The sequence below is a fragment of the Xiphophorus maculatus genome, chromosome 10 (genome assembly GCF_002775205.1).
Source record: "Xiphophorus maculatus strain JP 163 A chromosome 10, X_maculatus-5.0-male, whole genome shotgun sequence".
Taxonomy (NCBI): domain Eukaryota; kingdom Metazoa; phylum Chordata; class Actinopteri; order Cyprinodontiformes; family Poeciliidae; genus Xiphophorus; species Xiphophorus maculatus.
The window spans coordinates 22,587,658-22,613,258 of NC_036452.1; the positions used below are offsets into that span (position 1 = coordinate 22,587,658).

Consider the following 25,601-nt stretch of genomic DNA (forward strand, 5'->3'; position numbering starts at 1 on the left):
GGACTATTTGCAGTTTTATAAATGTGTGTTTTAGAAACTACCTAATGGACTCCATTTAACTATATAACACTGTTTTGTTTCATTGACCACTCAGAGCTGCATTCATCCTTGGAAGCTGACATTTATACAACTCTCCTTACAGTTTCTCACAGACCACTGTGTGCTTCTCCTCACTGCAAATTGAAAGTCGATGAGAAAATCAGAAATGAAGATGTGCTCAGCGCTTTGCCCTAGAGTTGCGTTGTTATCCTCCTCTGCTCGGTTCCTCTCATGATTGAAGATCGAGGTCAAACTTTCACAGTCAGACTGAAAGGTTTGCGGCAGTGCTTTTAGAACTTGGTCTGGCAACACTCTACGTACAACTAATAATAATTTATTGGGACGGACTTCAATCATACCTCCAATAAAGGAACATAAATGTATCCATTTATCTGTAATGTATTATGATGTGTTACATGTCCAAGTTTCAACTCTCTGATTCAAGCTATCCCTCTAAGATGAATTATTGTTTGTGAGTCTCAAGCCTGACATAAACTTGAAAATGCTGAAACACTTCTTCCCTTCTTCCACAGAGAAACTACCAGACCCAGTCACTGAGAGGATGCTGACCCAAAGACTGACTCCTACTGCAGCCTGGACACCTTCAAACCTGAGCCCACTTAGCAACTGTCCACAGAAAAGCCTAAACACTTTATTGAGAAGAGATTTCAGATTGAACAATTTAGCCACAATGATAAATATGTTTGAAAAAGTAAAGATTAGGTTGGCAAACCAAATAACACTGGGCCAACTGTTGAGCATAGCATCACGTTGTGGGCCTGTTCTGGTGCCAGAAAGGTTGGTGTGCCATAGACGTTTGATAGCGTGATTAAGACGAAAGACTAGCTTCGACCTTTGGAAAGTTGGACCTCGTTGGGTGTTCTAACAGGACAGTGATCCTGTTTGTACGATGGGCCATTGTAGATTTGGAAGAGACAAAAAAAGAGGAGTACGTTTCAAACAAAAAACTCAGATTTTGTTTAGATTATTGTCAGAAATTTGCTAGAAAAGTAAGTACAATTTCTAAGTTTGAAAAGTTGAACATTTTCAAGAAAAAACTCTGAAATATTGAGATTAGTATTAAAATTTATGAGGGAAAAAACTTGTAAATCTCTGAGTTTAAAAAGTCAAAAATTTTGGACTATTGCAAATTCTCTTGAGTTTCAAAAGTTGAAAATGTTCAACTTCTGAAGGTCAGAAATGTCCATGTTTTTTAAAATGTATATAAACTTACTCTGAGTTTTTAACAGAACAACTATTTCAGAGAACAGCGGCCAAATACTCAGCCAGAGTTTTACCTGCATTAATGGCCACAACAACCTGATCGAACTGATCAAATGCGTCCTGAAAGGGCCGGGCGTTTTGCAGTTGAATCACTCGTTTACCTCTCATTCTAATACCTGTAAAGTTTTAGTGTATTTCTGGCTGCAGCAACTCGTTCTTTCAAGTAGCCGTCAACAGATCTGTGACACATGAAGTTTCTGTCTGCTTCACTTCCCCAACATTCAGGCTTCATCAGGCAGCAGAAAACACGGAGCCATCAATAAATAAGCAGGAAAGCAGGTCGGGCTGAGAGGACGTCCATCTACTCTGCTGGGTGACTATTTTTGGATGCTGAGTACTTAGTATTCAAACTGCCCACTTGCACATGGCAAAAGGAGGAGGGCTGTGTGAGTGGATTCCAGAGATGGTGGAGTAACGGCCCAGCTGCAGCTAAGAAAAAATTATCCACTGGAATTAAAATCAACTCTGATGAGATTCATTTTGTAAAAACAGATACTTTTAGTAAAGTAGCAAATAACTACCTATATGATGTCTGTACACAGGTTCCTGATGATGAAGTGGCAGATTTTAGACTCACTGGATTAAGTAATAAGTACTAAGTTATTCCACGCTACTTCATATAATTTATGAATCAATTTGTATTTGCTTTTTACTCAGGTTGCTGCCAACATCAGGTGTGAATTTCACACAAACAGATCCAATTAGAATTTCTTTTTTTTCACGAGAAATTATGTTGATGTTTTCAAGACATATTCTGTAACCAGCAGCACATACTGTATATCAGCTAAAAGTTCAAATTATTTGAGGTAGTCAAGAGAATCACCACTCATCAATCAGCACCACTGCTGGTTACCTTGGAGACAGAACACAGCTGGTGGCTAGACATTGCTGATCACACAAATTTCTCTGGCAACATCTGTTGCCGTGTTGCTAGCAGATGTTGCTGCTTTATACATTTTAATATAGCTTAAACGACAAATAAATAACATTCTACTTACTGTTTTATATGGCCTAATCCTCCACTATTTAAATTGAGCATATACTGTATCTTTTTGTCTGTCTTCTTGCCAGCATCTTTTATTTCTAATTGAAAGTCTTGAAGAAACAAAGTGCATGCCTTGTGTACTTTGAAGATTATTTGTGGATCACCTCCTCATATGTACGGTAACATTTAGGACCAAAAATGGGGGTTACTAGTGTTTTTGCATTAACTTTGACTTTCCATCCATATGTTTCCCATTTCTCTGAAAGGAAGGTTGAGCACTTCTGCAAACGACTCCAGCTGCTACGGAAAGCAATGTTAGAAACAAACAGCATCTAATCACATGAGAGGAGGCAATCAAAATCTGATTTGATTGCTGAGTTGATATAATTTCGTACCACGCAGCGCATTCAAGGTAATTATTAATCCACCCTTGTCATGTTGGCTCTCCACTTTGCTTGCAAAATCTGCACAATATCACATTTTGGCGGTGAAGTACCTATTTGCAGGGACGGAGGAGTAAAAACATCCTGTTTTTTTACTGAATAGAGAGGATGATGACAGCCGACACATTCTTTTGTAACAACATAAATCGTTTTTGCGTTTGAAGATACCAGGTGTTGTGAATCAAAAAGTGTTGTGTACTTGTGTGTTTACGTGCACTATGGATGCACCTGTGTGCATACGTTCATACTGGCCGACAGCATTTCCATCCCGCCCTGTTATTGTGCCGAGGTCAGCTGGGTGGGCAACAGAGAAAAGACTCAACTGACTCAAAACTGCAGGTCAGGGAAATATAAAGATCCTCATTAGTTTGGATCCTGAATAGATTTCTCGCTTCCTTTCAGAGAGACTGACTTCTCAGACGCGTTACCTTAGCAGAGTGAAGCTGTGTGTGATGAGCAACACATTAGCTAAAGGCTATCACTGAAATACATCAGTGCATCTCTGGGGAAATAGGGCCATTAACCGGCAAACGGCTTTCAGACTGCTGTCATGTGTGCTTATGGTGCGTATGCATGTGGGCGTGTGTGTGTGTGGGTGTGTGTGACTGAATAAATGGAGGAAATCAGGGAGGAAGTCCCAGTCAAAGAGGATTGTAATGAATGAAGCAAAAAATCAAAACTTTGGCCAAGAAAAAAGAAGGAATGTTTCTTCAGGAAAAAGAATGCTGTCTGTGGATGAGTTTTTCATTAAAATGAAGAAAATATCTTCAGAAATATGTAAATCTTTTTATAATCCTTAAGTTTTCTATACCTGTATTTTGTATGTTGTTGTATCATGACTGTGGTTGCATGTTTAGGTTGATCAACTTGTACGGTCAACCTTCACCCAGCCTTGAATTTTTTTCAGTATTTAATGTTGGCCTGATTTAATATTGTTTTCACCAACTATGGCCAGTTTCCTGTTCCTACTAAAGGAAAGCTTCCACACAGCATGATGCTGCCACTACTGTGTTTCACCATGAAAATTGTGCGCTTTCAAGGTAATTTCTACTGCTTGTTTCCAACAACACATAGGCCAAAAAAAGTTTCATTTTGCTATTTGATAAGTGTGCTTTCTTCCACATGTACAAAATATTTTTGGCAAACTACAAAACTAGATTTTATTTTCTTTTTTTACTTTACTCCAATAATGTTTTTTTTCTGTCCATAAAGTACAGATTTATGGAGAGCACCACTAACAGTTATCCTTTCTCCATATCCTTCCACCTGAGCTGTTGATTTCTGTGGCTCCTGCAGAGCCTCTGCCCTCTTGTTAAACTTTGAAACAGTCGAAGTTTAGAGTATAGTTGTGTTATCTGCTTAATACATTTGTAGTCATCAAGCACTCAACAATTAGAGTCTTGTTTGTGCAAATCTATCACATAAAATCCCCAAAAGTACATGTCACAGTATGTGAAATAGGTTAAAAGGTAATAATAAAACATTAGGGATACACTTTAAACATCATTGCAATTAAATAAGCTGCAATTGAAATAATGGAGAAATCTTTTGGTGTTTTTCAAGTTCAGTAAATTCTAAACATATGACTCAACAGGAGTCTGCAGCCGTTAGAATCCAGAGAGCCGTTTTACGCTTAGCGCCTCTATGTCAAAGTTCTTTGGAGCTACAAATGTTCCTTTACTTTTTGAAAAAGGCAGCTTATATTTTCTGATAAATAGGGAATTTAAAGTCAGTTTTTAAAGACTCATCATATTATTTCTATTTTCAAGTTTTAAAGTAATGGAAAAAGTATCTTGCAAAATTTTCTCCTATGGGAAGCTTGTAAACTTCTTGAAAAAAAAACTGGTTTCCTACTCTGGCAGTAAAAGTAGATAAAAAAATAATACAGGTACTTTTACTGTCACTCAGTTGTGGAAATTCAATACTATTATTCCACAGGAAAAAGAAACCCACCAAAATTTTCACTTATTACATTCATTTATAAATATTATTTAGTTCTTCATCATTTTTTGCTAAAGTTATTGAAGAGCCATTGTGAAAAGTTCAAAGAGACACTTGAGGCTCCAGAGCCACATGTTGTAAACCCTTTTACTTTTTATTGTTGACATATAGCAAACCGTTGTTTACAATAATGTAGCTGTTGTTTGTAATAAAAACTACCAGTTTAGTAGCACTGAAGAAAATATTACTGAAAGTGTTGAACGGAAACAGAAATACCACGACGCATGTTGATTGGCTTGTGAATATCAAAGAGGCGGGTTAATTTTACTTTTTCTGCCAACTATTGGTTGGCGTTTGGTTTGTGTCCCTCATTGGAGGAAACAAGTCTGGGTGGTCGCAATGTTCTCTCGTCTAATTGGTCAAAGTAGCGAGCGGGAGCTGTTGCCTCAAAATTCGAATCTTTAGTCAGGGTCGCGGTAGGGTTTAGTTCGAAGTTTCGGTAGTTTAAAAGTTACTTCTCCAGGTTTAGCCCTATTTTATTTACATTGTTGCAAGCACAAGGCACCAGAAGAATGGCTCAACCACTCAAGGTAACGTTAATGTCACATGTTCTACTTGTGACTTTTAGTTGTGTAACTGGTTAAAGTTAGCGACCTAGCAACGTGTGCAATTGTTAACGACCTTAGCAAGACTTTAGCTCGCAAACTAAAAAGCTACAAACACAAAGCATGGAGGGTAGTGGCAAAAAACAGGTAATTTTATTGTTCCTGTAGCTTGTGTCTAAGCATATAACATGCACAAAATAATAAGATATCATTTCGTTCCTATTGAAAATGTTGCAAACAAGTATTTATTTATTTAGCTAACCGTGCTAATTTTATATCCATTGGATAAAATTAGCTACGCATACATTTCTGTTAGTGGCATTAATATATTAATTTACTGTTATGAAAGTTGTTAAACTTAGAAATGTAAAGAGCAGATAAATATATTGCGTTAGGGTTAGCAAGATAAATGTCCTTGACTCGTTTTTATGAAATTAATAATTCTACCATTTTTGCAACTTTTCGATGCATCGCAGCTTTTGAAAGAAATGCACAACACAGAACAGGACAACAAAAGGGAAACGAGAGTTTAACAAAACCGAGTAAACCTGCATTTTTCAGCACAAAACATTAAATGATGCAAGTAATTCACAATAAGCGCTGTGAAATTGCACTTTGCAAGACAGATTCCGTGTACAAACACATGTAAACAGTCCAGTCACATTATATTGCATTCTAGTTCATTTCTACTTATGAAAGACGGTAATTTAGTTTAATAAGATAAATTGATAAGTAAATATTTTCTTTTATTTATATGTACAGTGCAGACCAAAAGTTTGGACACACCTTTTAACTCAATGAGTTTCCTTTATTTTTATGACTATTGACATTGTAGATTCACACTGAAGGCATCAAAACTATGAATAACATGTGGAAATATGCACTAAACAAAAAAGTGTAAAACAACTGAAAATACCCCTTATATTCTAGTTTCTTCAAAGTAGCAACCTTTTACTGTGATTACTGCTTTGCACACACTCTGCATTTTCTTGATGAGCTTCAAGAGGTCGTCACCTGAAATGGTTTTCACTTCATAGGTCAACCTGCCCTGTCAGGTTAATAAGTGGGATTTCTTGCCTTATAAACAGTCATGAAAATAAAGAAAACCCATTGAATTAGAAAGGTGTGTCCAAACTTTTGGTCTGTACTGTATATATTAGCTATTCATTTTAAAGTTACAAAACACATAGGGTTGAAGCAAAATATCAGTTCTGCCAGACAGAGAAAAGAAAAAAAAAATTCTAAGGAAGCCAATCAGATTGAATCAAGTCTGATTTGGAGTTGATTGCATAGAGCTATTAATCGTGGGGATATAATCAACTTAGACAAACTTTATGGTGTGTCCTGCAGGCCTTTTTGGAAAATAACCCGATGGAAAAGACAAAGAAGGATCCGAAGCGACTGTCGGTGGAGAGGATCTACCAGAAGAAGACGCAGCTGGAGCACATTCTGCTCAGGCCAGACACCTACATAGGCTCTGTAGAGCCTGTCAGCCAAGTAAGAAATCACTTCACTGTTTTCCAAGATTTTGTGTGTTGTCACTTTTGCTGCTGCAGGAGGTTGATTGGGAGCGCCTAATGGAGTGCGTGCGTGCGCGCGCATCACTGTAATCGCTAATTGGCATCTTTCCCCAGCAAATGTGGGTGTATGACGAGGGCGTAGGACTGAACTGCCGCGACGTGACGTTTGTTCCCGGGCTCTACAAGATTTTTGATGAGATACTCGGTGAGTGATTAGCATGTATGATTTTAAAAAGAAGAAGAACGTCAATCATCCCGTGTTGTGTTCCCTTTTCTTTTATTAAAAGTTGTATTTTTCCTTTTAGTAAATGCAGCCGACAATAAGCAAAGGGATAAGAGCATGTCCTGCATCCGAGTCAACATTGACGTGTGAGTCATCTCTGCTCATCAGTTCACACTGCAGCTCATAGTTCCTCACAGAGAAGTTGGACGGTAATATGTGCGTTTGTTTGAAGGGAGAACAACACCATCAGCGTGTGGAATAACGGGAAGGGGATCCCTGTGGTGGAGCACAAGGTGGAGAAGGTCTACGTGCCTGCGCTCATCTTCGGGCAGCTCCTCACGTCCAGTAACTATGACGACGACGAGAAGAAGGTCACCGGTGAGGCTGATTGTGTTGCGTTTGTTTTTTTATTAGGCCAGCAAATTTAGCTGGTCGATGAGTTGTCCCAGAAGGTATCGCGTTAAATAATATTATTGTTTTGAGACCATTTTCAAATGATATGATGGCATAATGATGCAGGTACGCAACTTTAATTTGTAATGCGCATGTAACACTGGAACTGTAAGATGTTTTAAATTTCCAAAATGAATAAACGAAACACCTAAAATGACAAATCAAAGAAATACTCAAGTCTGTACATAAAATTTTCTTTAAAAAAATTGAACTAGTTGAGACCAAATCACCAAACTGAAGACTTGTGTCATTCATGATTTGGTAGAAAGAGAGAGAGAAACACACACATGGAAATTATCTGACTCGTTTTAATTTATTATGCAATTCATTGATTTATTTCCAACATAAAGGCTTTGGCAAAACAGGAATGCTGGAAAATAATTTCCTCCTTGTTTTCATGTAGGTGGCCGCAACGGATACGGCGCCAAACTTTGCAATATCTTCAGTACAAAGTTCACCGTGGAGACTGCTTGTAAGGAGTCCAAGAAGGTGTTCAAGCAGGTGGGAGGAGCTACGAGTTATATTTATCTGTTTTATTGTTTTCTAAAAGGAGAAAATTCAGTTTAACATCAGTACTCTGTTAACACAGACCTGGTACGACAACATGGGCAGAGCGGGAGACACCAGCATCAAACCTTTTGAAGGAGAGGAGTACACTTGCATCACCTTCAGGCCGGACCTGGCCAAGTTTAAGATGAGCATCCTGGACAAAGACACGGTGGCTCTGATGACCAGGAGAGCGTACGACATCGCTGGCTCCTCCAAGGGAGTCAAAGTGTTCCTCAACAGCAAGAGGCTGCCTGTAAGTCCCTTCAGGTTCCCCCCTGCAGGGTGTTTTTATGTGACTAGTTTCAGGTCATAATTTAGGATGATTTTGACTTGAATTTAAAAACATGTAGCTTTTGTGCATCTTCCTGTGGACTGTCTCCTCAAAAGCCAACTTTAACTTAGGCTAACTGACGTAAAAACACTGTAGTATCATGAGGTTAAAACGAAATCAACATTTCTTCTTGTTTTGTAGATTTCCTGGTATATGGCTAATCTTTAATGCTGTATGTAGCTGCAGGCTTCCTACAGAGTCTTAACTCTAGAATTACTTTGTGCCTCTTAATAACTTTGACCAAAACTACTAAAGAATTAAACAATATTTTAAAGTGTACAGGTAATCATGCTATGAATGCTAGCTTTAGCAGTTTTTCTGGTGTGTTTTTGTGCAATATATTCATAAGATTTTCCCAAAGAATAACCTTAATAGTGTAAGAAATATTTATTTTATGACAAACTTTTCTTTCTTTTCTTTTTTTTTGTCAATAGGTTGTTTGTATTTTGGGTTTTTTGCACTGAAGTTCAAATGTTTACAAAAATTGAACACCTCATAGACAAAACTGTTTGTTAAATTCCAAAACAAAATGTAATATACCACTTACTATTAGGACCACGCTAATAAAATAAAATAACAAAAATACAGTCACAATATCAAGAGAATAAAGTCAAAATCCTGCAAAAGTCTTGTTTCGACTTTTTCTTGTAGAATTTCGACTTTATTCTCGTACGACGTCATGTGATTTGATGTCCTTATTCTTGTAATTTACATTTTTCTTAGTATGGTCCTAATATTCCATCACAGTAATAAACCCCAAAAATAAATTGTTTAAAAATCTGAACAAATTTCCTGGGTCTCATAGAGAAGAGCTTTTTCTCATCGATGAGTCATGTTGCTTTTGTGTCTCTAAACAAATTCTGTTGAGCTGGAAAGAAGGCAAACATGGCTCTGAGTTATTGAGGTTTCTGACCCGTGTTCTAGAATATTGGATTTGATTAGATCGTTTTTAAAGTCTGAACAGGGAGGAAAAAAGAAAACCTTGAGTTATAGTTAGAGTTGAATTTCTTCTAAACACGTTCCTTTGTATATTCCTTTAATATCAGATAGTGTCCATTATCTTTGATACAAGGCAGTGTATCTCAAGTCTTTGCCAGTAGTTAAAGGATAAATACAAAATCATTTAAAAAAATAAATCTGTCTCACCACCATCTTTGTCCTCTAGATGCCCTTAGATCAAAGCTTTTAAACTAGACAAGTGTGTCGTATTTGTGCTACAAACTGAATCCTGCTGTTCCACTACAGGTGTCAGGTTTTCGAAGCTATGTGGACATGTATGTGAAGGACAAGGTGGACGAGCTGGGCAGTCCCCTCTCTGTGGTCCATGAGGTGGTCAATGAGCGATGGGAGGTCTGCCTCACCATGAGCGAGAAAGGCTTCCAGCAAGTCAGCTTCGTCAACAGCATTGCTACCACAAAGGTATTCCCTCATATTCATAACTTCATCGTCAAGATTCTTGAGATTCGTTGTTTTATTCGTAAGAATGTATAGCTGAACTGACTGGCTGTATTTTGGTAACTAAGTTCACAATTGGCTGCTCTCCAGAATTCTGTCATTTCTGACCGAAAACGTTTCTTGTGTTGATAAGATGTGCTGAATGTTTCCTTTGGCTCTCAGGGAGGCAGACATGTAGACTATGTGGGTGACCAAGTGGTTGGAAAGCTAATCGAAGTGGTGAAGAAGAAGAACAAAGCCGGCGTGACTGTTAAGCCTTTCCAGGTATTTCAGTTTACATTTTCTGTTCTAATATTTTTCTTGTAAAAATGTTTTCCGTGGGCTCACATTGTTTCAAAGTTTACCTTGTACTTTAAATCCAGTCCTTCCTGTTTCTCCTCCTCCTTTTCTATGTATAAAATTATACATGTTGATGAAGGGCTGGACAATAAATCAGTAGCAATTAGGGCTGTTGTAAACAAATATTTTAGTAATCGAGTATCGATTATTCTTACGATTAATCGTGTAATTGTGGGTTCGACTCCCGGTCCCGACAACCTTTGCCGCATGTCTTCCCCCCTCTCCTCGCCCTCCTTCCTGTCTGCCTACTGTCGCAAAAATACGAGCCACTAGCGCCACAAAAACTCTTCGAAGAAAAAAAAAAAGAATCTGGAGTTATATTCAATTTAACAATAAAGAGGCAGGCTCACATACTGTATATACTAATGAAGAAATGCTAATTTATAGTTTTTGTGTTCATGTTGGCGACGGGATTTAACACCTTCATTTGTCACACACAGAAACATCTACCAGTTACGTTGAGACTGGGATGATATGAAAAAAAATTTCCGGTTCGTCCATAAAGCTACACTTAGGTTAATCATCTAATGCGCAGCCGCCCTCAGCGTTCAGTTTATCCGCTCACCTGTATAAATACACCTGCAGCGCTGCACCCAGCTGTTCGCTCTGAACCAGCAGCTCCAGGAGGAGAAAAGCTGCCGTACTCCAGGCATCGCTCCCGTCATTTTAAAGATGCTTATTGGTCCCCCGAAAAATGACAAAAACCTAAACATTATCATTAATCAATAAAATCTTTCCAGGCCGAACGTGAAAACTGGACATTAATTATGCTGCTAACACTTAGCTTCGTCAACTCAGGCGGAAGTGAGAATTCTGCACATCGCTAATAATAACCCAGTCGGAACACGGTGCATTAAATAATAAAACATAACTTAACAAAACTTCGAGGCAGATAAATTTTCCTCGAGGAATTTTAATAATCGAGGTACTCGAATCGCTCGAGGAATCGTTTCAACACTACTAACAATATGTGTACAGTACATCGCTATAGACACATGATCAATATCAATAGATGATACATTTGATAAAATTTCCAATATTTTTGCTAAACTCCAATCAAGACCCACACAGCATTCTGGGGGATGTAGGCAGAGGAAAGGCTTTAGCAGCTCAACCTCTCTCGGCCTGCTATGCAAGGCTGGTGGCATCAACTGACTCACACTTTGGTTACCTAGCAACAACCTGTTGAGTGACTTTCTGCAGCAGCAATATAAGGTTTTGCCATTCTGCCTCACAACTGCGTAAAAATATTTTTTAAAAAATGGATAAACCAGGAAGAGGCATGTCATCAGTTTGGCAGTATTCCAAATCTTTAAAATAAAAAACTAATCAATAATTATAAATATAAACTGAAGTGAAATGCTTGTATATGGATCTATTTTTTAGCCATGTATTCCAACCCTGTGTTAGAAATATATATATATTTTTTAGTTGCAAATGCACAATAAACAAATGCTGTTTTATTTTAGGCAATAAAGTGTTTATTTAAAAAAAGAGGAATTGAATTATTTTTTTCTGTATTTCTAACTTTGTATATAATAAGCTCATGTAGTTGATCGAGAATTTGATTGTGCCAATTTTATCTGCTTAATTATCAGAATAATTTATGGCTATCAGTTGCTAAAATTATCATAAGCCGCAGCCTCATTTCCTACATATCTTTGACTTTCCAGGTGAAAAACCACATGTGGCTGTTTGTCAACTGCCTGATCGAAAACCCCACCTTTGACTCTCAGACGAAAGAGAATATGACTCTACAGCAGAAGAAGTTTGGCTCCACTTGTAAACTGGGTGACAAGTTCATAAAACAGGTGCTGGGTTAACAAAGCGGTTTGTGTAGAACTCGGATATCCGTCTGTCTCTAAACGCTCCTTGTCCGCTCATTCTCTTAGGCCACAGGATGTGGGATCGTGGAAAGCATCATGAACTGGGTGAAGTTCAAAGCTCAGTCTCAGCTCAACAAGAAATGCTCAGCGGTGAAGCACACCAAGATCAAAGGAGTCCCGAAACTGGACGACGCCAACGATGCAGGTAATGTCTCTCACCTCTGTTATCTTAAAAAAACAAAAATAAACAGAGACTGCAGCCATTCGGTGTTAACTGTATTCTGACAGGTGGGAAAAACTCCATCGGCTGCACGCTGATCCTTACTGAGGGAGACTCAGCCAAGACGCTGGCTGTGTCTGGGCTGGGAGTGGTGGGACGGGACCGCTACGGTGTGTTCCCCCTCCGGGGAAAGATGCTCAACGTCCGGGAGGCTTCTCACAAACAGGTGGCGCTCCACAGCAGGAAGTTCAGACCAGAGGTGGTAGAGAGTCAAAGGGGCAGTGTTATGTAAAGTCCACTTTTCTTTTCAGCTTTGCATCCCCCATCAAAAACATACCTTTAATCTCCCATGGCAACCACTCAGCTGTGAAAACCGGCTGGGTGGACCTAGCGCCTCCTTCAAGGCAAAGCTGCAGTTTCCAAGTTTTTGAGCTTCTCTGTCCTTCAACTCCCCCACTCAGCTCCTTCAGACTAGCCAGCAGCAATTAGCAAACACCTCGTGGAACTGAGCATCAGCTGAGCTCATCATAGGAGCTGCTTCTCAGTGCAACGCTGGTTAAAGACTTTAAGGGGTTGACAGAGGAGTGCTGCTGTGATGACTTCCTGTAGGTGGAACGCGGGAGTTTTTAAAGAGACAGACGTCCAATTTCAAGGCGTTTAAATTACAAAGTTGTTTTTGATGTATAGCATTTTTATAACAACTGAAGGTAACCTAGTGCCATTTTATAGCATAATCAATTAACTATGTGCCTGGAAAGTGCATAACGCTGCCCCTTTAAAGGTTTTTGGTGAGTTACGTTCGTGGCATTCAAAGCTTGAACACATTGACTGGTCTCATCAGAAAAACCAAGTCTAGCATGGAGAACTGAGGATGACTTTTTTTGTCGTCTTCATCCTCAGATTATGGAAAATGCTGAAATCAACAATATCATCAAGATCCTCGGTCTTCAGTACAAGAAAAACTACAGTGACCCAGAATCCCTGAAGACGCTGCGTTACGGGAAGATCATGATCATGACAGATCAGGTGACCTAGCTTCTTATCCTTTTTTTATGTCCAGACTTTATTCCCTGGCCCTTGTCAGCATAATAAATATCTGAAGTAAAAAAATCTTTTCATTCATTTACCTTTGTATTTGTCCATCTATTCTTTAATGCATCTGTCCGTCATTCCCTTTGTCCGTCCTGTATTTACTGTGGTGTCTGTCTGTGGTGTAAGCTATGAACTACCAACTGATACCCAATAGAAACAGCAACACACGTGTAGAGGCATTATAATCACAGAGAGCTTTGGTCAGATTACCCATAATGCATGTTTACACCAACATTTAGAGGACTCTGTAGAATTTAAAAGCTGTGAAAAGTTATGCAGAACCTTTGACATCAGTTTTCATATATCTTTACAATGTGACTGAATTGTATTTGTTGTTTGGACAGGATCAAGATGGATCCCACATTAAGGGCTTGTTGATCAACTTCATCCATCACAACTGGCCGTCGCTGCTTCGCCATAACTTTCTGGAAGAGTTCATCACACCCATCATCAAGGTAAATGGACTCAAGATTAGGGTTTAAAGCGATTAATCGTGATGCATCGATTATCAAAATAATTCTCAACGTATTTAGCAATTGATTAATTGTTAGTTGGAGTACACAGACTACAAAAATGGCTGAAAATATGACATATTCAGAGTAGTAATTAAGCAAAAACTGTACAAAACATGTAAATATGTTTTGCATTTAACAGAAAAAACTGTCTGTAAATGCATTCTACCCAGAACTCATCAAATGGCAGTTTTAGCTTCACCTGGTTCAAATTCTGTAAAAAAAATAAAAATCTTCTATTAACCACTTTTGCTGTTCAGTTATTAATCTGTCAACAGATAAGCCCTATGCTATATTAATGTCAAGTCCAACAGAAGGCTGAGCTTTTCACATGTTGTTAGAAATATTTTTTTATGATCAAATGATCTAGCACTCACTAAGGAATGCTCTTGTTGAATTTTAGGCAATAAAAAGATTTTCTTGTTTTTTTTTTAAAAAAGGTGCCTAAATGAAATATCTGAGTAATGTTCCCATTTTTGTATCCAATTAGTTGTCAAAATAAGAAATGACTAAAATGATCATTAGTTACAGACACACACACAATGTAATTTTTCCTGTTTTAGTTGTTTTAAGTTTAATAACTTACAGCTGAAGCTCACAATTTTTGAGTTTCAGTGGAGTTTATCAAACCACATGGAACAATGATTTCATAAGGCCCACCATATTTATAGCAGCACTGCCCCCTAGTGTCAAAAACGGTATAGGATGCAATCTTTTAGTAAAAAAAATTTTTTAGTCCATTTTCTGCTTTTGTCTAGTTTCCCTGAACAGAATCATTTTTCCATTCCTTTAGGTGTCTCTCAAGAAAAGCCAGCTGTCCTTCTACAGCATCCCTGAATTCAATGCATGGAAGGAGAGCCAACCTAACCACAGATCCTGGAAAGTCAAATACTACAAAGGTTTGTTCCAAACCCCTGTGTGGTAGTAGAACACAGACAAGTAAGCAGTGCAGTTATTGTCAAGAATACAGCTTCTGGCTGTTGACTCTGTGTTATTTCTATAACTTTTGTTGTGCTGCACAATCCCTCCAGGTTTGGGAACTAGCACATCACAGGAAGCCAAGGAGTACTTCTTGGATATGCAGAGACATCGTATCCCTTTTAAGTACTCTGGCCCTGCTGATGACGACGCTATCACCCTTGTAAGAGCTTCCTAATTGTCTTCGACATGCTGACAGACATAACTAATAGTTTGTCTCATATTTGATGGACTGACATTGTTTAATAGGCCTTTAGCAAGAAGAAGGTGGATGAGAGGAAAGAATGGCTCACCAGCTTCATGAATGACAGGCGCCAGCGCAAGGAGCACAACCTTCCAGAGGTAAAGGCCCAATGGTTTAATAAACTTACTGCTTTATAGACATTTAAAATGAAACATCACACCTCTGCCTGGTTTCCAGGACTACCTGTACGGTCAGTCAACAAAGTCCTTGTCCTACAATGACTTTGTCAACAAGGAGCTCGTTCTTTTCTCCAACTCTGACAATGAGAGGTCCATTCCTTGCTTGGTGGATGGTAAGTGGAATTATTTCTGTGCTTTAAAAACAAACCTGACTTCAGTCCAGTAGGTTGGTGTAACATGCTTGTGTTCTGCATGTTAAAGGGTTGAAACCAGGACAGAGGAAGGTGTTGTACTGCTGCTTTAAGAGGAATGATAAGCGGGAGGTGAAGGTCGCCCAGCTGGCCGGCTCAGTGGCTGAGATGTCAGCGTACCATCATGGGGAGGTGAGAGACTCTAAATCAGATTACAATAAATCCATTTTACCAATTAATCACATTTTAGGTTTATTATTTCATTTTTGAAAATATGGAAATTTGGGGTTTGGGGTCAGAGTGACGGTCGACATCTTGTTTAACAAAAGTTTGAACATTTATTTGAAGTTTGAATATTAGGGCCAAGCTAATTTTTTTTCAGTTATTTTGTCGTTTGTCATTTTGATTTTCATAAAAGAAAGTGAGGAGAAGAAAATAGATTAAAATGGGATCTAGTATGTAAATAAATCTGCAATTTTTATTTTTAAGCCATATTGCCCTAATGTCGATTATCAAATGTTATTTGGGTTAAAGAATAAGGCTTTAAAAAAGGTCATTGGTCGTAGTTATTAACTCGTTATTTTCAACTTTAAATAGATTTTTATTTAACCTGCTTTACATTGCGATCAGTTCTGATTTTCATTAAAAGTTCATTCTTAATTTCCAGGTATCTCTGATGATGACGATCGTCGGTTTAGCCCAGAACTTTGTGGGAAGCAACAACATGAACCTGCTGCAGCCTCTGGGACAGTTTGGAACCAGGCTGCACGGCGGCAAGGACTCAGCCAGCCCTCGATACATCTTCACCATGCTCAGGTCCCAACACGCTTTCATCGGCTCCAAGTCGAAGACGCTGCTGGTTATTTACAACGTGACACTAACTTCTGGCCTTTTTTCTGCTTTTAGCCCCTTGGCTCGCCTCGTTTTCCCAGCAGTGGACGACAACCTGCTCAAGTACAACTACGACGATAATCAGCGCGTTGAGCCCGAGTGGTACATTCCCATCATCCCCACCGTGCTGATTAATGGTTCTGAAGGTATCGGGACTGGCTGGGCCAGCAAGATCCCCAACTACGACATCCGCGAGATCATCAGCAACATCCACCGGATGCTCAACGGCCAGGAACCATTGCCCATGGTGAGAAGAGGGAGTGGGGGTCTGCAATGTCACCAGAGATGCAGAAAAAAAAAATCTATTCTGTAGAAAATCGCAACTCCTACTCCTGGAATTTCAAATTTTGAATAATTCTTTAATGCTTTTTAGTCAAGAAAAAGTTCCGCTAACCTAACACCGGTAATTTAAGTTACAGAATTTTATGCAAAATCCCTTTTTATATATATAAATTGATGGAATTTGTTACCATATGGAAACTTATAGAATTGTTTTAAATAAATGTTTTGTGTTTAAATTGTCTTTTCCTTGTCAGTAACGTAATTTAAGCAAAATCTCTAGACCGTTTTTGAATAGAAAAATTGGTTTCTGAATTGAAAATCATTTCAGAATCAAATGGAATTGCTGGACACTGAAGAACTCGCATCTTTAAATGTCACACCTAGAGTTCAAAACCGATGAATTAATTGTCCTTTCTCTCCCCTAGCTTCCAAACTACAAGAACTTCAGAGGCACGATCGAGCAGGTGATGGATAACCAGTACATGAACAGCGGAGAGGTGGCCATCATTGATTCCACCACCATTGAGATCTCTGAGTTGCCCGTCAAAACCTGGACCCAGGTCAGTCGTTTTAAGCCCGGGCGCGTTAAAGACCCGCTTAGTGGAAGCGTTCTTTCCTCGGAACGGCGAGTTTGTTTTACTGAACTTTGTGCGTCATGTGTTAGGCCTTCAAAGAGAACGTTCTGGAGCCGATGTTGAACGGAACAGAGAAGGTTCCTCCTCTGATCACCGACTACAAGGACTATCACACCGACACCACGGTCCGCTTCGTCATCAAGATGTCTGAGGAGAAGCTGAGGGAGGCGGAGGCTGCCGGCCTCCACAAAGTCTTCAAGCTGCAGAGCCCGCTCACCTGCAACTCCATGGTAACGGCTGCAGCTTAGGGTCACGCACCCACAACACACAACTACAAATACAAATATTTAATGAAATTTTGCGTATATCACCCATTTTAGGTTCTGTTTGACCATGTGGGCAGCTTGAAGAAGTACGAGTCTGTCCAGGATATCCTCAAAGACTTTTTTGAATTGAGGATGAAGTACTATGTCCTGAGGAAGGACTGGTTGGTCGGGATGCTCGGCGCAGAAAGCGCCAAACTGTCAAACCAGGCCCGTTTCATCCTGGAGAAAATTCAGGGCACCTTAGTCATTGGTAAGTTGCAAGTTTGATATTTAAAGGGGCAGCATTATGTAAAAATTGACTTTTGAGCTTTACACAATGGCATAATGTTATTCTCTCATCAAAAACTGGCTTTTAAATATAAATTCTTACTTTGTAGCAGTGGATGGCCAAACAGATGTGAAGGATGATCAATGCAATTTATTTTTACAAGAAAACAAATGACTAAAAACAGAGATGCAAGGTTTTAATTGTTTTGTATTTCAGTTAACAGTAAATCAAAAGTTTTAGCAGGTTATTAGTAAATCTCCTTATAACTTCAGGGTGACATTCTTAAAATGTCTTGAATTTGTGTACCTAATATTAAGGGCCTTAAAATGTCTTAAATTCAGTGAACAAGCTGACCTTCAATTAATAAATCACAGGTCTTAAATTGTGTGGTGGCAGAACTATGTCGTCTCATTCTAATGTAGTTTTCTTTCTTGTGGAACTTTAACGTTACGCAAAACTTTGAATAGCGCGCAGACATCATTGCCTTCTGTGACTCAAGGCAGTTTCAGCTAACAGTAACTAGCTGCTAATATACCCCTGATTGATTCTGATTCCCTCTCATCTTGTAGAAAACAAGCCTAAAAAGGAACTGATTCGCATGCTTCAGAAAATGGGCTACGACTCGGACCCAGTTAAAGCTTGGAAACAGGCTCAGGAAAAGGTAGGACCCTTTCTAAAGAAATATTTAGCTGAAGCAACAGGACCGACAAACCTGTATTTTTATTCCATTTGTTTTTTTGTTTTTTTAGAATGAGGAGGAGTTAGAGGATGAAGAGGAGGAAGGAGCAGAAAAAGAGGATGACAGCGGACCCGACTACAACTACCTGCTGAGCATGCCCATGTGGTTCCTCACCAAGGAGAAGAAGGAGGAGCTGTGCCGGCAGAGGGATGCTAAGGTGACTATATTACTAAGCTGATTAACATGGGTGTCCCACACGGCTGGGTTCTTGGACCATTTGCTGTTTGCACTTTACAGGCAGTCAGTGTGCAGTGTATCATGGTAAACATATTTGGACTCAATAGCCGTTTTTTGAAGGACAGTTTTGTTTACAGAGATCTCATTCATTTTATTCTGTTGTCTTTGTTTAATTATTTTGGATATTTAAAATGCCTTCCAGTTCCAGTGTTAAATGTTTCTTAGAGTTTAAAGTTTACTGATCTTTGAGAATGAATTCTTCCATTACCATTAAATTACTTGAAAATGCTCTCGAAACAACAATGTTATAGTTTATTGCAGTAACCTCTGGGACAATTTATCATCCAACAAAATTTATAGTGACAAACCTATTTATATTGTTATAATCTTATGACATTGTAAAGTGATTGTACATCGGTTTCAATATATGTTTTATGACATTCAGCTGTTTTATTACTCACCTGCTAAGGGACTGCAAATGGAATCTAGCTTCAGCTAAATCTGGCGCAAAACAAAGTGTTTTCAGCACATTGTCCCTGTTTTAAATGAATTTTAAAAAAAGGTAAAACTCTGATCTTCATGATGGAATCCTGTAAAAACTGACTGAAACTATATTGGTTGGTTTAGTTAAGTTTAGATTGTGTCCCACACAGATGACTGAGCTGAACACCCTGAAGAAAAAGAGTCCAGAAGACCTGTGGAGGGAGGACCTGGCTGCGTTCTCAGAGGAGCTGGAGGTATTTCTGCCTGCTCCTTCACATGAATAGTTTTCAGTTTGCATTAGTAACTCTGGTTTTACTCGTTGTTTAGCGCATTGAGGCCAAAGAAAAGGAGAGCGACGGCATCCCAGTGAAGGGGGCCGGCAAAGGCAAAGCTGTGAAGGTGAAGAAGGAGACGCTGCCCACGCCGCAGGGCCGGCGGGTCATTCCTCGCGTCACCAGCACCATGAAGGCCGAAGCCAACAGGAAGGCCGACCTGAAGAAAGGAGAGGGCAGGAGATGCAGAAAAGTCAAGGTTAGCCACTGCTGGACTGCTGCCACATGGTCTGGTGGTTATTACAGCTGTTGGAGTCCAACTCATTTCGTTCTTCCTTCGTCTTGGCGATAGACTGAAGACGTGGTGATGCAGATGGAATTTGATGAGGAGGCTGAGAACGTGGAGCCAGAGGAAATGGGCTTGGCTTCACGGCTGGCCATGAAAGCCAAACCAGAGCCCAAACAGAAAGGTGAGTGTCGGGTCTACAACCTTAAAATAGACAAAAGAAGAAAGACAAATGAATTGGATTTTACTCGCGAGGAGAGCAGAGAGGAGGGTCTGAGTTTCACAGTCTCCAAACTCGCTCTGAGAATCCTCTCTTGCTTCTCCTCCTTCATTTGCATCATGATGCCCTAATTTCCATTGGCCAGCAGCTGATAAAAGAGGTGAAAAAACAAAACCCAGCTGCTAACACAGTCATAAATCTTTCTATACAATGAAACCTCCTGTCTTAGTACATGTGAGGACTTCAAAGCAGTTCCTGTGTCTCTGGGTCACAACCTTTGATCCTTTAGTGTTTGGGTGTTTTACTAAGAGCAGCTCTTAGTTTTGTCTCCAGAATGGCTGGTATCTGCTTCCAATTAGGCATGCTTATCAGTTTCCTGCAGACAGCTCTGAGAATAATACAAAGAATCTCACAGTCCTTAAAGTAAATTTTGAGTATCTATGGGATAAAAGATATTTACAGTTCTAACAGTGAGGAGAACTCTGTTCACTTTACTAGCAGAGATGCACTGAACCAGCTTTCTTTGAGGTCCCACTTGTTGCTTCCAATTTTGACCATGTACTTAAACATATATTAGTTTACTTTATCAAAGAAGTATGTTTAATTTCAACTTAAAGAAAAATCTTTATTGATATTTGCGCGCATATTGAATTCATCAAAACTGTAGCTGGACAATAGATCAACAGTATATGTTGTGATATGGGTCACGATATATATTGTCATGAAATGGAAAAGATTTCTTGAATTCATAAAAGGCTGAACATGATGCAGTCTTAGTTTTGACTCCTTTAATTGACAGGAAATTTGACATTTTGACCTGATTGAACATATGGAGCCGATCAACCCTGATGATCTATGGTTCATCTATTTTCGCATTCTGTTTATCAACATATATGCAACATATACATGCAATTTAACGCTGTGCAATAAAACATCGAAACAGATTTGATATATATCACAAGTCGATTTCAACCCAATGCGTGCTAGTTCTCATTTTAACCGTATTCAGTGTTTTCTAAATGGTGAAACTAGAGAGAAAAAAAATACCAGGATCATCTGTAAGGTTCCCAAACATTTGGTGTTGAGAGCAAACAAATGATTTTGTTGATTTTTCTTTTTTATACTGTAACCATAGATACACACGTCTCTGAGAACTCCAACCTTCTGTTTATAAGTTAATCAGACATGTTTAGAAATAACAACTTCCATGGTAATTGTGGCTGCATTGTCCTTTATGACAGTTTCATGCTTCAACAAAGTTCCCAAAGCATTTAGGAGAAAAAAAACTGCATCCATCATGATGGGGAGTGGGGTTTTTTGTATTTAAAGGAATAAATGGGTTGAAGTCGACCCACAAATGTTACTCCTCTCTTTCATCTTGTGATATAACAACAAACCCGTAAGTGTTGTGGAACTGTTGAAATATGATCCTTCAGTGTCTGACCTGAGAAACACTCTGCTCAGTAGAATCAGGTGCTGATGAAACCCGTCAGCCCCATTCAGACCTGCCACTAACGGGCCTGAATGTTGGAGGCATCCTGAGTGACCCGATTGTCTCCAAGCAACATCAACACACACGACGCACTGAAAACTGTTCTCTTCATGTGTGAAGTTAGAAAATAAAGCTTCTAAAGAAAATGAACTCGACAAGCTGCTCTGATGAATCTCAGCTATGTTGATCTGTAGAATAATAACAAAGCTCAGATGATTTAAAGTGTCTGCAGTGCTCCAGGAACCTTTGTTTATGTCGTGTCGATTGTCTCTCTGTGAAGTGGCTGTGTGTGTGTGTTTGCATGTTGATCAGACAGCTGAAATCTGGTTGCCCTGGATGGATTCTGGGTGCCAAGTTTGAATTGCAGTTGAACTTCCAATGAAATCAGCAACATGCACACGTTTATATTAATTGGATCAAAGCTCACGGTTCTAGTAAGGTTTATCAGCAACCAGTTGGAAATATGATGTCATCTGTTTACGGTGACGAGAAATTGGTCAGTATTATGTAAAATCGACTTATCTTTGCTTACAATGTCATTCCCTCGTCCAAAACTCATACCTAGAGAGGTGCCTTGATTCTGTCATGCATGTTTGAGAAATCTTTTCATCTCCATGGCAACTATTTAACTTGTTCAAACGCCTGAGTGGACCTAGTTCTGCCTTCGAGGTGAACTTCCTCCTCAGAGCTGCAGTTTTCAAGCTTCTGCCTCACATAGCAACCCTTCTCTGTGACTCCCCCACTCAGCTCCTTCAGACTAGCCAGCAGCAATTAGCAAACATCTGGTGGAACTGCACATCTGCTGAGCTCATTATAGGAGCTGCTTCTCAGAGCAACACTGATAAAAACATTACAGGGTTGATGGAGGAGCCATGTTGTGATGATTTCCTGAAGGCAGAGTTTCTTAAAGAGACAGAGGCCCAATTTCGACGTGTTAAGTTACGAACGCAAATTTCTTTTGTCATACTTGAGTTATGCAGCATTTGTTTTATGACACCTGAGGTTATAACACAGCTACTTAATTCTGCTGTAAAATGGTACCTGGAAAACACAACAGTAATAATAAACTTTATTGTCATAGAAACCTTGCAATAAAATTACATGAATTGTAACAAAGTACTGCCCTTTAAAGGATTTATTTGGGGTGTTTTTGTTTGTTTGTTTTCACCCCACTTCCTACTGAAGAAATTCAAAGCTTGATTTTCTCTTTTTTTCAGGTTTTATTTTAAGGCTTCTTGCACATCTAGACCAGGAACACTAACAGATGTCTGTTTCTCGGGGAAACGTGTCATCAGACCTGTTCTGTCGATCACTTTGTCTTGAGCCCTTTGTGTTTATTTGCAGGTAAAGCCGGTAGCTGTGACATGTTGTCATCCAATTATAATGCCTGGTTTGATCTTTTTTATTGAGGCATACTTTATATAGACTTGCACAACAGGCTCATTAAAGCTGGTTCCTATCAGCTCCTTACTGTGATGAGAACTTTTACTTTTCGCTGTTACAGAACTGCCCTGAAGGGCGGTTACTCAAAAACCATTCAAAGCTACAGTTGTGCTTGAAGGGTCATTCTGAGCCAACAGAACTAGTTATCTTAAGGAACTATCATTTAGTCGGTTCTTATGTCGTTATATCACAACAACTTGAACCAAAAACTGAACCTACATATTACCTGTGTGGACCACAGTTCAACATCAGAAATATTCTGTAAATGTTTCCTGACCAAAACCTAACAGCAAACATTTCCAAAGGTAAAAAGTAACAAGACTTTAAATGGCTCACTATGAATACGCCTTCATACGCAAACAAAAACTGAGAACACGAGAAAATGATTGATCACATTACTTCTGGCGTAGGGATATGTGATGCAACACTTGCCTGTTTGGTCCCAAGAGGCATCTAAGAATTAAAACGGTTTTCTTTTAACTACATCTATATCTAAATACTGTCATGCGTTTATTAAAATGTAAAACAAATCTTCTTCCAGCCACATCAAAGGTTGGTAAGCAGACCACTCTCCAGTTCAAGCCCGTTGCCAAGAAGCCAAAGAAGAATTCGCGGTCGGATGATGAGCCTGAAGGCATGTCAGGAAGTGACATGGAGGCAGAGGAAGCAGCGGCCCCCAGGGAGCGCATAGAACGCAAAACTAAAGGTGAATCTGCTTCATTATGTTTCCCAGCATCCCTCACTGAGAGCTTAGCTCATCTAGATCCCAATCGCCCCAAGAATGTGGTCAGTGTTCACTCTTATCTCCAGCTGCCTGCAGCAGAGACTGTTCCTATCTTCAACGGTCATTTCTAAATCTTGTTTATTTAGAATATTTCTGTAAATGAGTGTGTTTCTAAACTCTCCCCCTCCTCTGTTACGTAACGCTCCAGCCTCGGTGAAGTACAGCCTGTCGGACAGCGAAGATGAATTTGATGACTGGGGAAAGAAGAGTTCCCCAAAGAGGAAAGCTGTTATCAGTGACGAGGATTCAAGCTTCGCCCTGGCGCCCAGCACTATGTCGGACAGCGACGTCGACTCCCCTCCGCCCCCTCCCAAAGCTCCAGAGCCAGCGTAAGAACCGGCTAATACTTTCACACACAGTTTTAGCCCTGTTATCTCACCTGCAGGCCTGTCTTTTTTCTTTTCTTTTTTTTATGTTTAGGAAAAAGACAATAAAGAGCAAAATGACGGTTAAAAAGACAGAAACCAAGACATCTGGTAAGAACTTGTCGGCTACTTTTGGCTGGTGTTGAGCTAAAGATGTGAAGGTGAATCGTTTCATCCTGGTTGGGTTTCAGTTTCCTCTGATGATGCGGCGCCAGCATCCAAACCTCCAGCTCAACGGAAACCCAAAGAGACGGCAGCCAAAAAAGCTCCAGCCAAGAAACCCACTGCCTCCAAGAAGAAGGCATCAGGTACAGCAGAGAACGCAGTTTATACATCCCACTATTATGTCACTACAGATACATGTTATTGATTAATGAGTATTGTTTGCATTCCTTATTGCCACCTACTTAACTTGTTTACATTTTGTCACATTACAACCACCAAATTTTTTTTCTTTTCTTTTTTTTTTACTGGGATTTTATGCAGTAAACTGTTGGTTTAAATTCGGGAATTGAATCCTCATCCGTTGATCAGTTTAAACGTCACGATTCCTTTTTCCCCTCCCCCCCAGATGAAAAGCAGCCTTCTATTCTAGATGCTCTCTCCAAACCCAAAGCTTCCTCCAAGACCGCTGCCAAAAAAATCCCCACGTTTGGCTCCAGCGACTCGGAGGACGAAGGGACCGTTCCAGCAAAAAAGCAAAGCAAAGCCGCCGTGAAGAGGAAGCAGATGATCAGCGACGAGTCGGACAGCAGCTCAGACGACCTCATGTCGCGTCTGAAGGCTAAACCGCAGGCCGGTGTAAAGGTTGGTCTCTTACCCAAAAGCGCTTGATTTCTACGTCAACTCATTATTGCAAAAAAATAATACTACTAAAAATAAATACTTTTAAATAAAACTGTAATAATACTTTTTGTAGAAATCAAAGAAGTGGATGGAAGATGACATCTTCCAGATTTCAGACCAAGAGGAAGAGGCTCTCGTTGCCGTGGCACCTCGGGATAAACCCTCACGTGCTCGGAAACCCGTCACCTACAACATGGACTCAGACTCTGATGAAGACTTTTAAACATCTTTTAGACTTATTTCGATATAACACACGGCTTAGGTAAACATTTCATGCTTTTGCTCACTGCTTGAGAAACTCTCAGAACTCATCGCTGAGTGTAGTTTATGAAGAGTTAAAGTTTTTATAGATCTGTTTTCAGCAAAACGTCTAGTTTTGAAGTTACGAAAATTGTTTTTTGTCTGTTTTCCGATGTATGCTGTTGTGTCTTGTAAATATTTTAGTGGTTACTCATAATTGTTCTAAAATAAAGTTTGTTCTGAGTTTTGAAATCATGTGTGAGGACTTTCTGTTTGAGCTGCAAATCTGGTTCCCAGCAGTGAGAGGGGGCGGGGCTTAAGTCACAAACGGTTAGAAACCAATTACAGGAAAAATGAACCTTTGATGAGAGCGAGGCTTTGGTATTTTGAGATTCTGACGGGATGAAACCCTTCAGGGGAAAATATCAAAATGTTGATATTTCCAAACTGAAAAATGTCAAACATGTATAACATGATCTAATTCCCAGGGCTTTTATGCACTCTGGGGAAGAGTGAAAATTGTACATTTTCATGTATGGAAAAATGAAATCTGGATGTGGGAA

The 25,601-nt window shown here is 39.5% G+C and overlaps 1 protein-coding gene across 1 annotated transcript; it reads left to right on the top strand.

Annotated features, from left to right (window-relative positions):
• The first annotated feature begins 5,145 nt into the window (after window positions 1–5,145).
• top2a (DNA topoisomerase II alpha) lies at window positions 5,146–25,289 on the top strand. Its single transcript, XM_023341524.1, has 35 exons — window positions 5,146–5,282; window positions 6,648–6,794; window positions 6,932–7,022; window positions 7,123–7,186; window positions 7,273–7,418; window positions 7,897–7,994; window positions 8,083–8,295; window positions 9,619–9,792; window positions 9,991–10,092; window positions 11,841–11,978; window positions 12,060–12,198; window positions 12,282–12,439; window positions 13,114–13,239; window positions 13,650–13,760; window positions 14,611–14,716; window positions 14,849–14,958; window positions 15,045–15,137; window positions 15,217–15,331; window positions 15,420–15,541; window positions 16,017–16,165; window positions 16,256–16,487; window positions 16,948–17,082; window positions 17,187–17,387; window positions 17,478–17,673; window positions 18,261–18,352; window positions 18,441–18,587; window positions 19,261–19,344; window positions 19,418–19,621; window positions 19,715–19,832; window positions 23,345–23,509; window positions 23,736–23,916; window positions 24,008–24,063; window positions 24,144–24,260; window positions 24,524–24,759; window positions 24,872–25,289. The coding sequence occupies exons 1-35, from the start codon at window positions 5,265–5,267 to the stop codon at window positions 25,019–25,021; spliced, it is 4,734 nt and encodes a 1,577-aa protein (XP_023197292.1). The 5' UTR covers window positions 5,146–5,264; the 3' UTR covers window positions 25,022–25,289.
• Window positions 25,290–25,601: the final 312 nt, after the last annotated feature.

What these genes read in the sequence shown, in the direction of transcription:
- top2a (XM_023341524.1), top strand. An exon ending in AGGAGCACAACCTTCCAGAG is followed by an intron (nt 15,138 to 15,216) that starts GTAAAGGCCCAA and finishes CCTGGTTTCCAG; the next exon opens with GACTACCTGTACGGTCAGTC. An exon ending in CTCCAAGAAGAAGGCATCAG is followed by an intron (nt 24,261 to 24,523) that starts GTACAGCAGAGA and finishes CCTCCCCCCCAG; the next exon opens with ATGAAAAGCAGCCTTCTATT.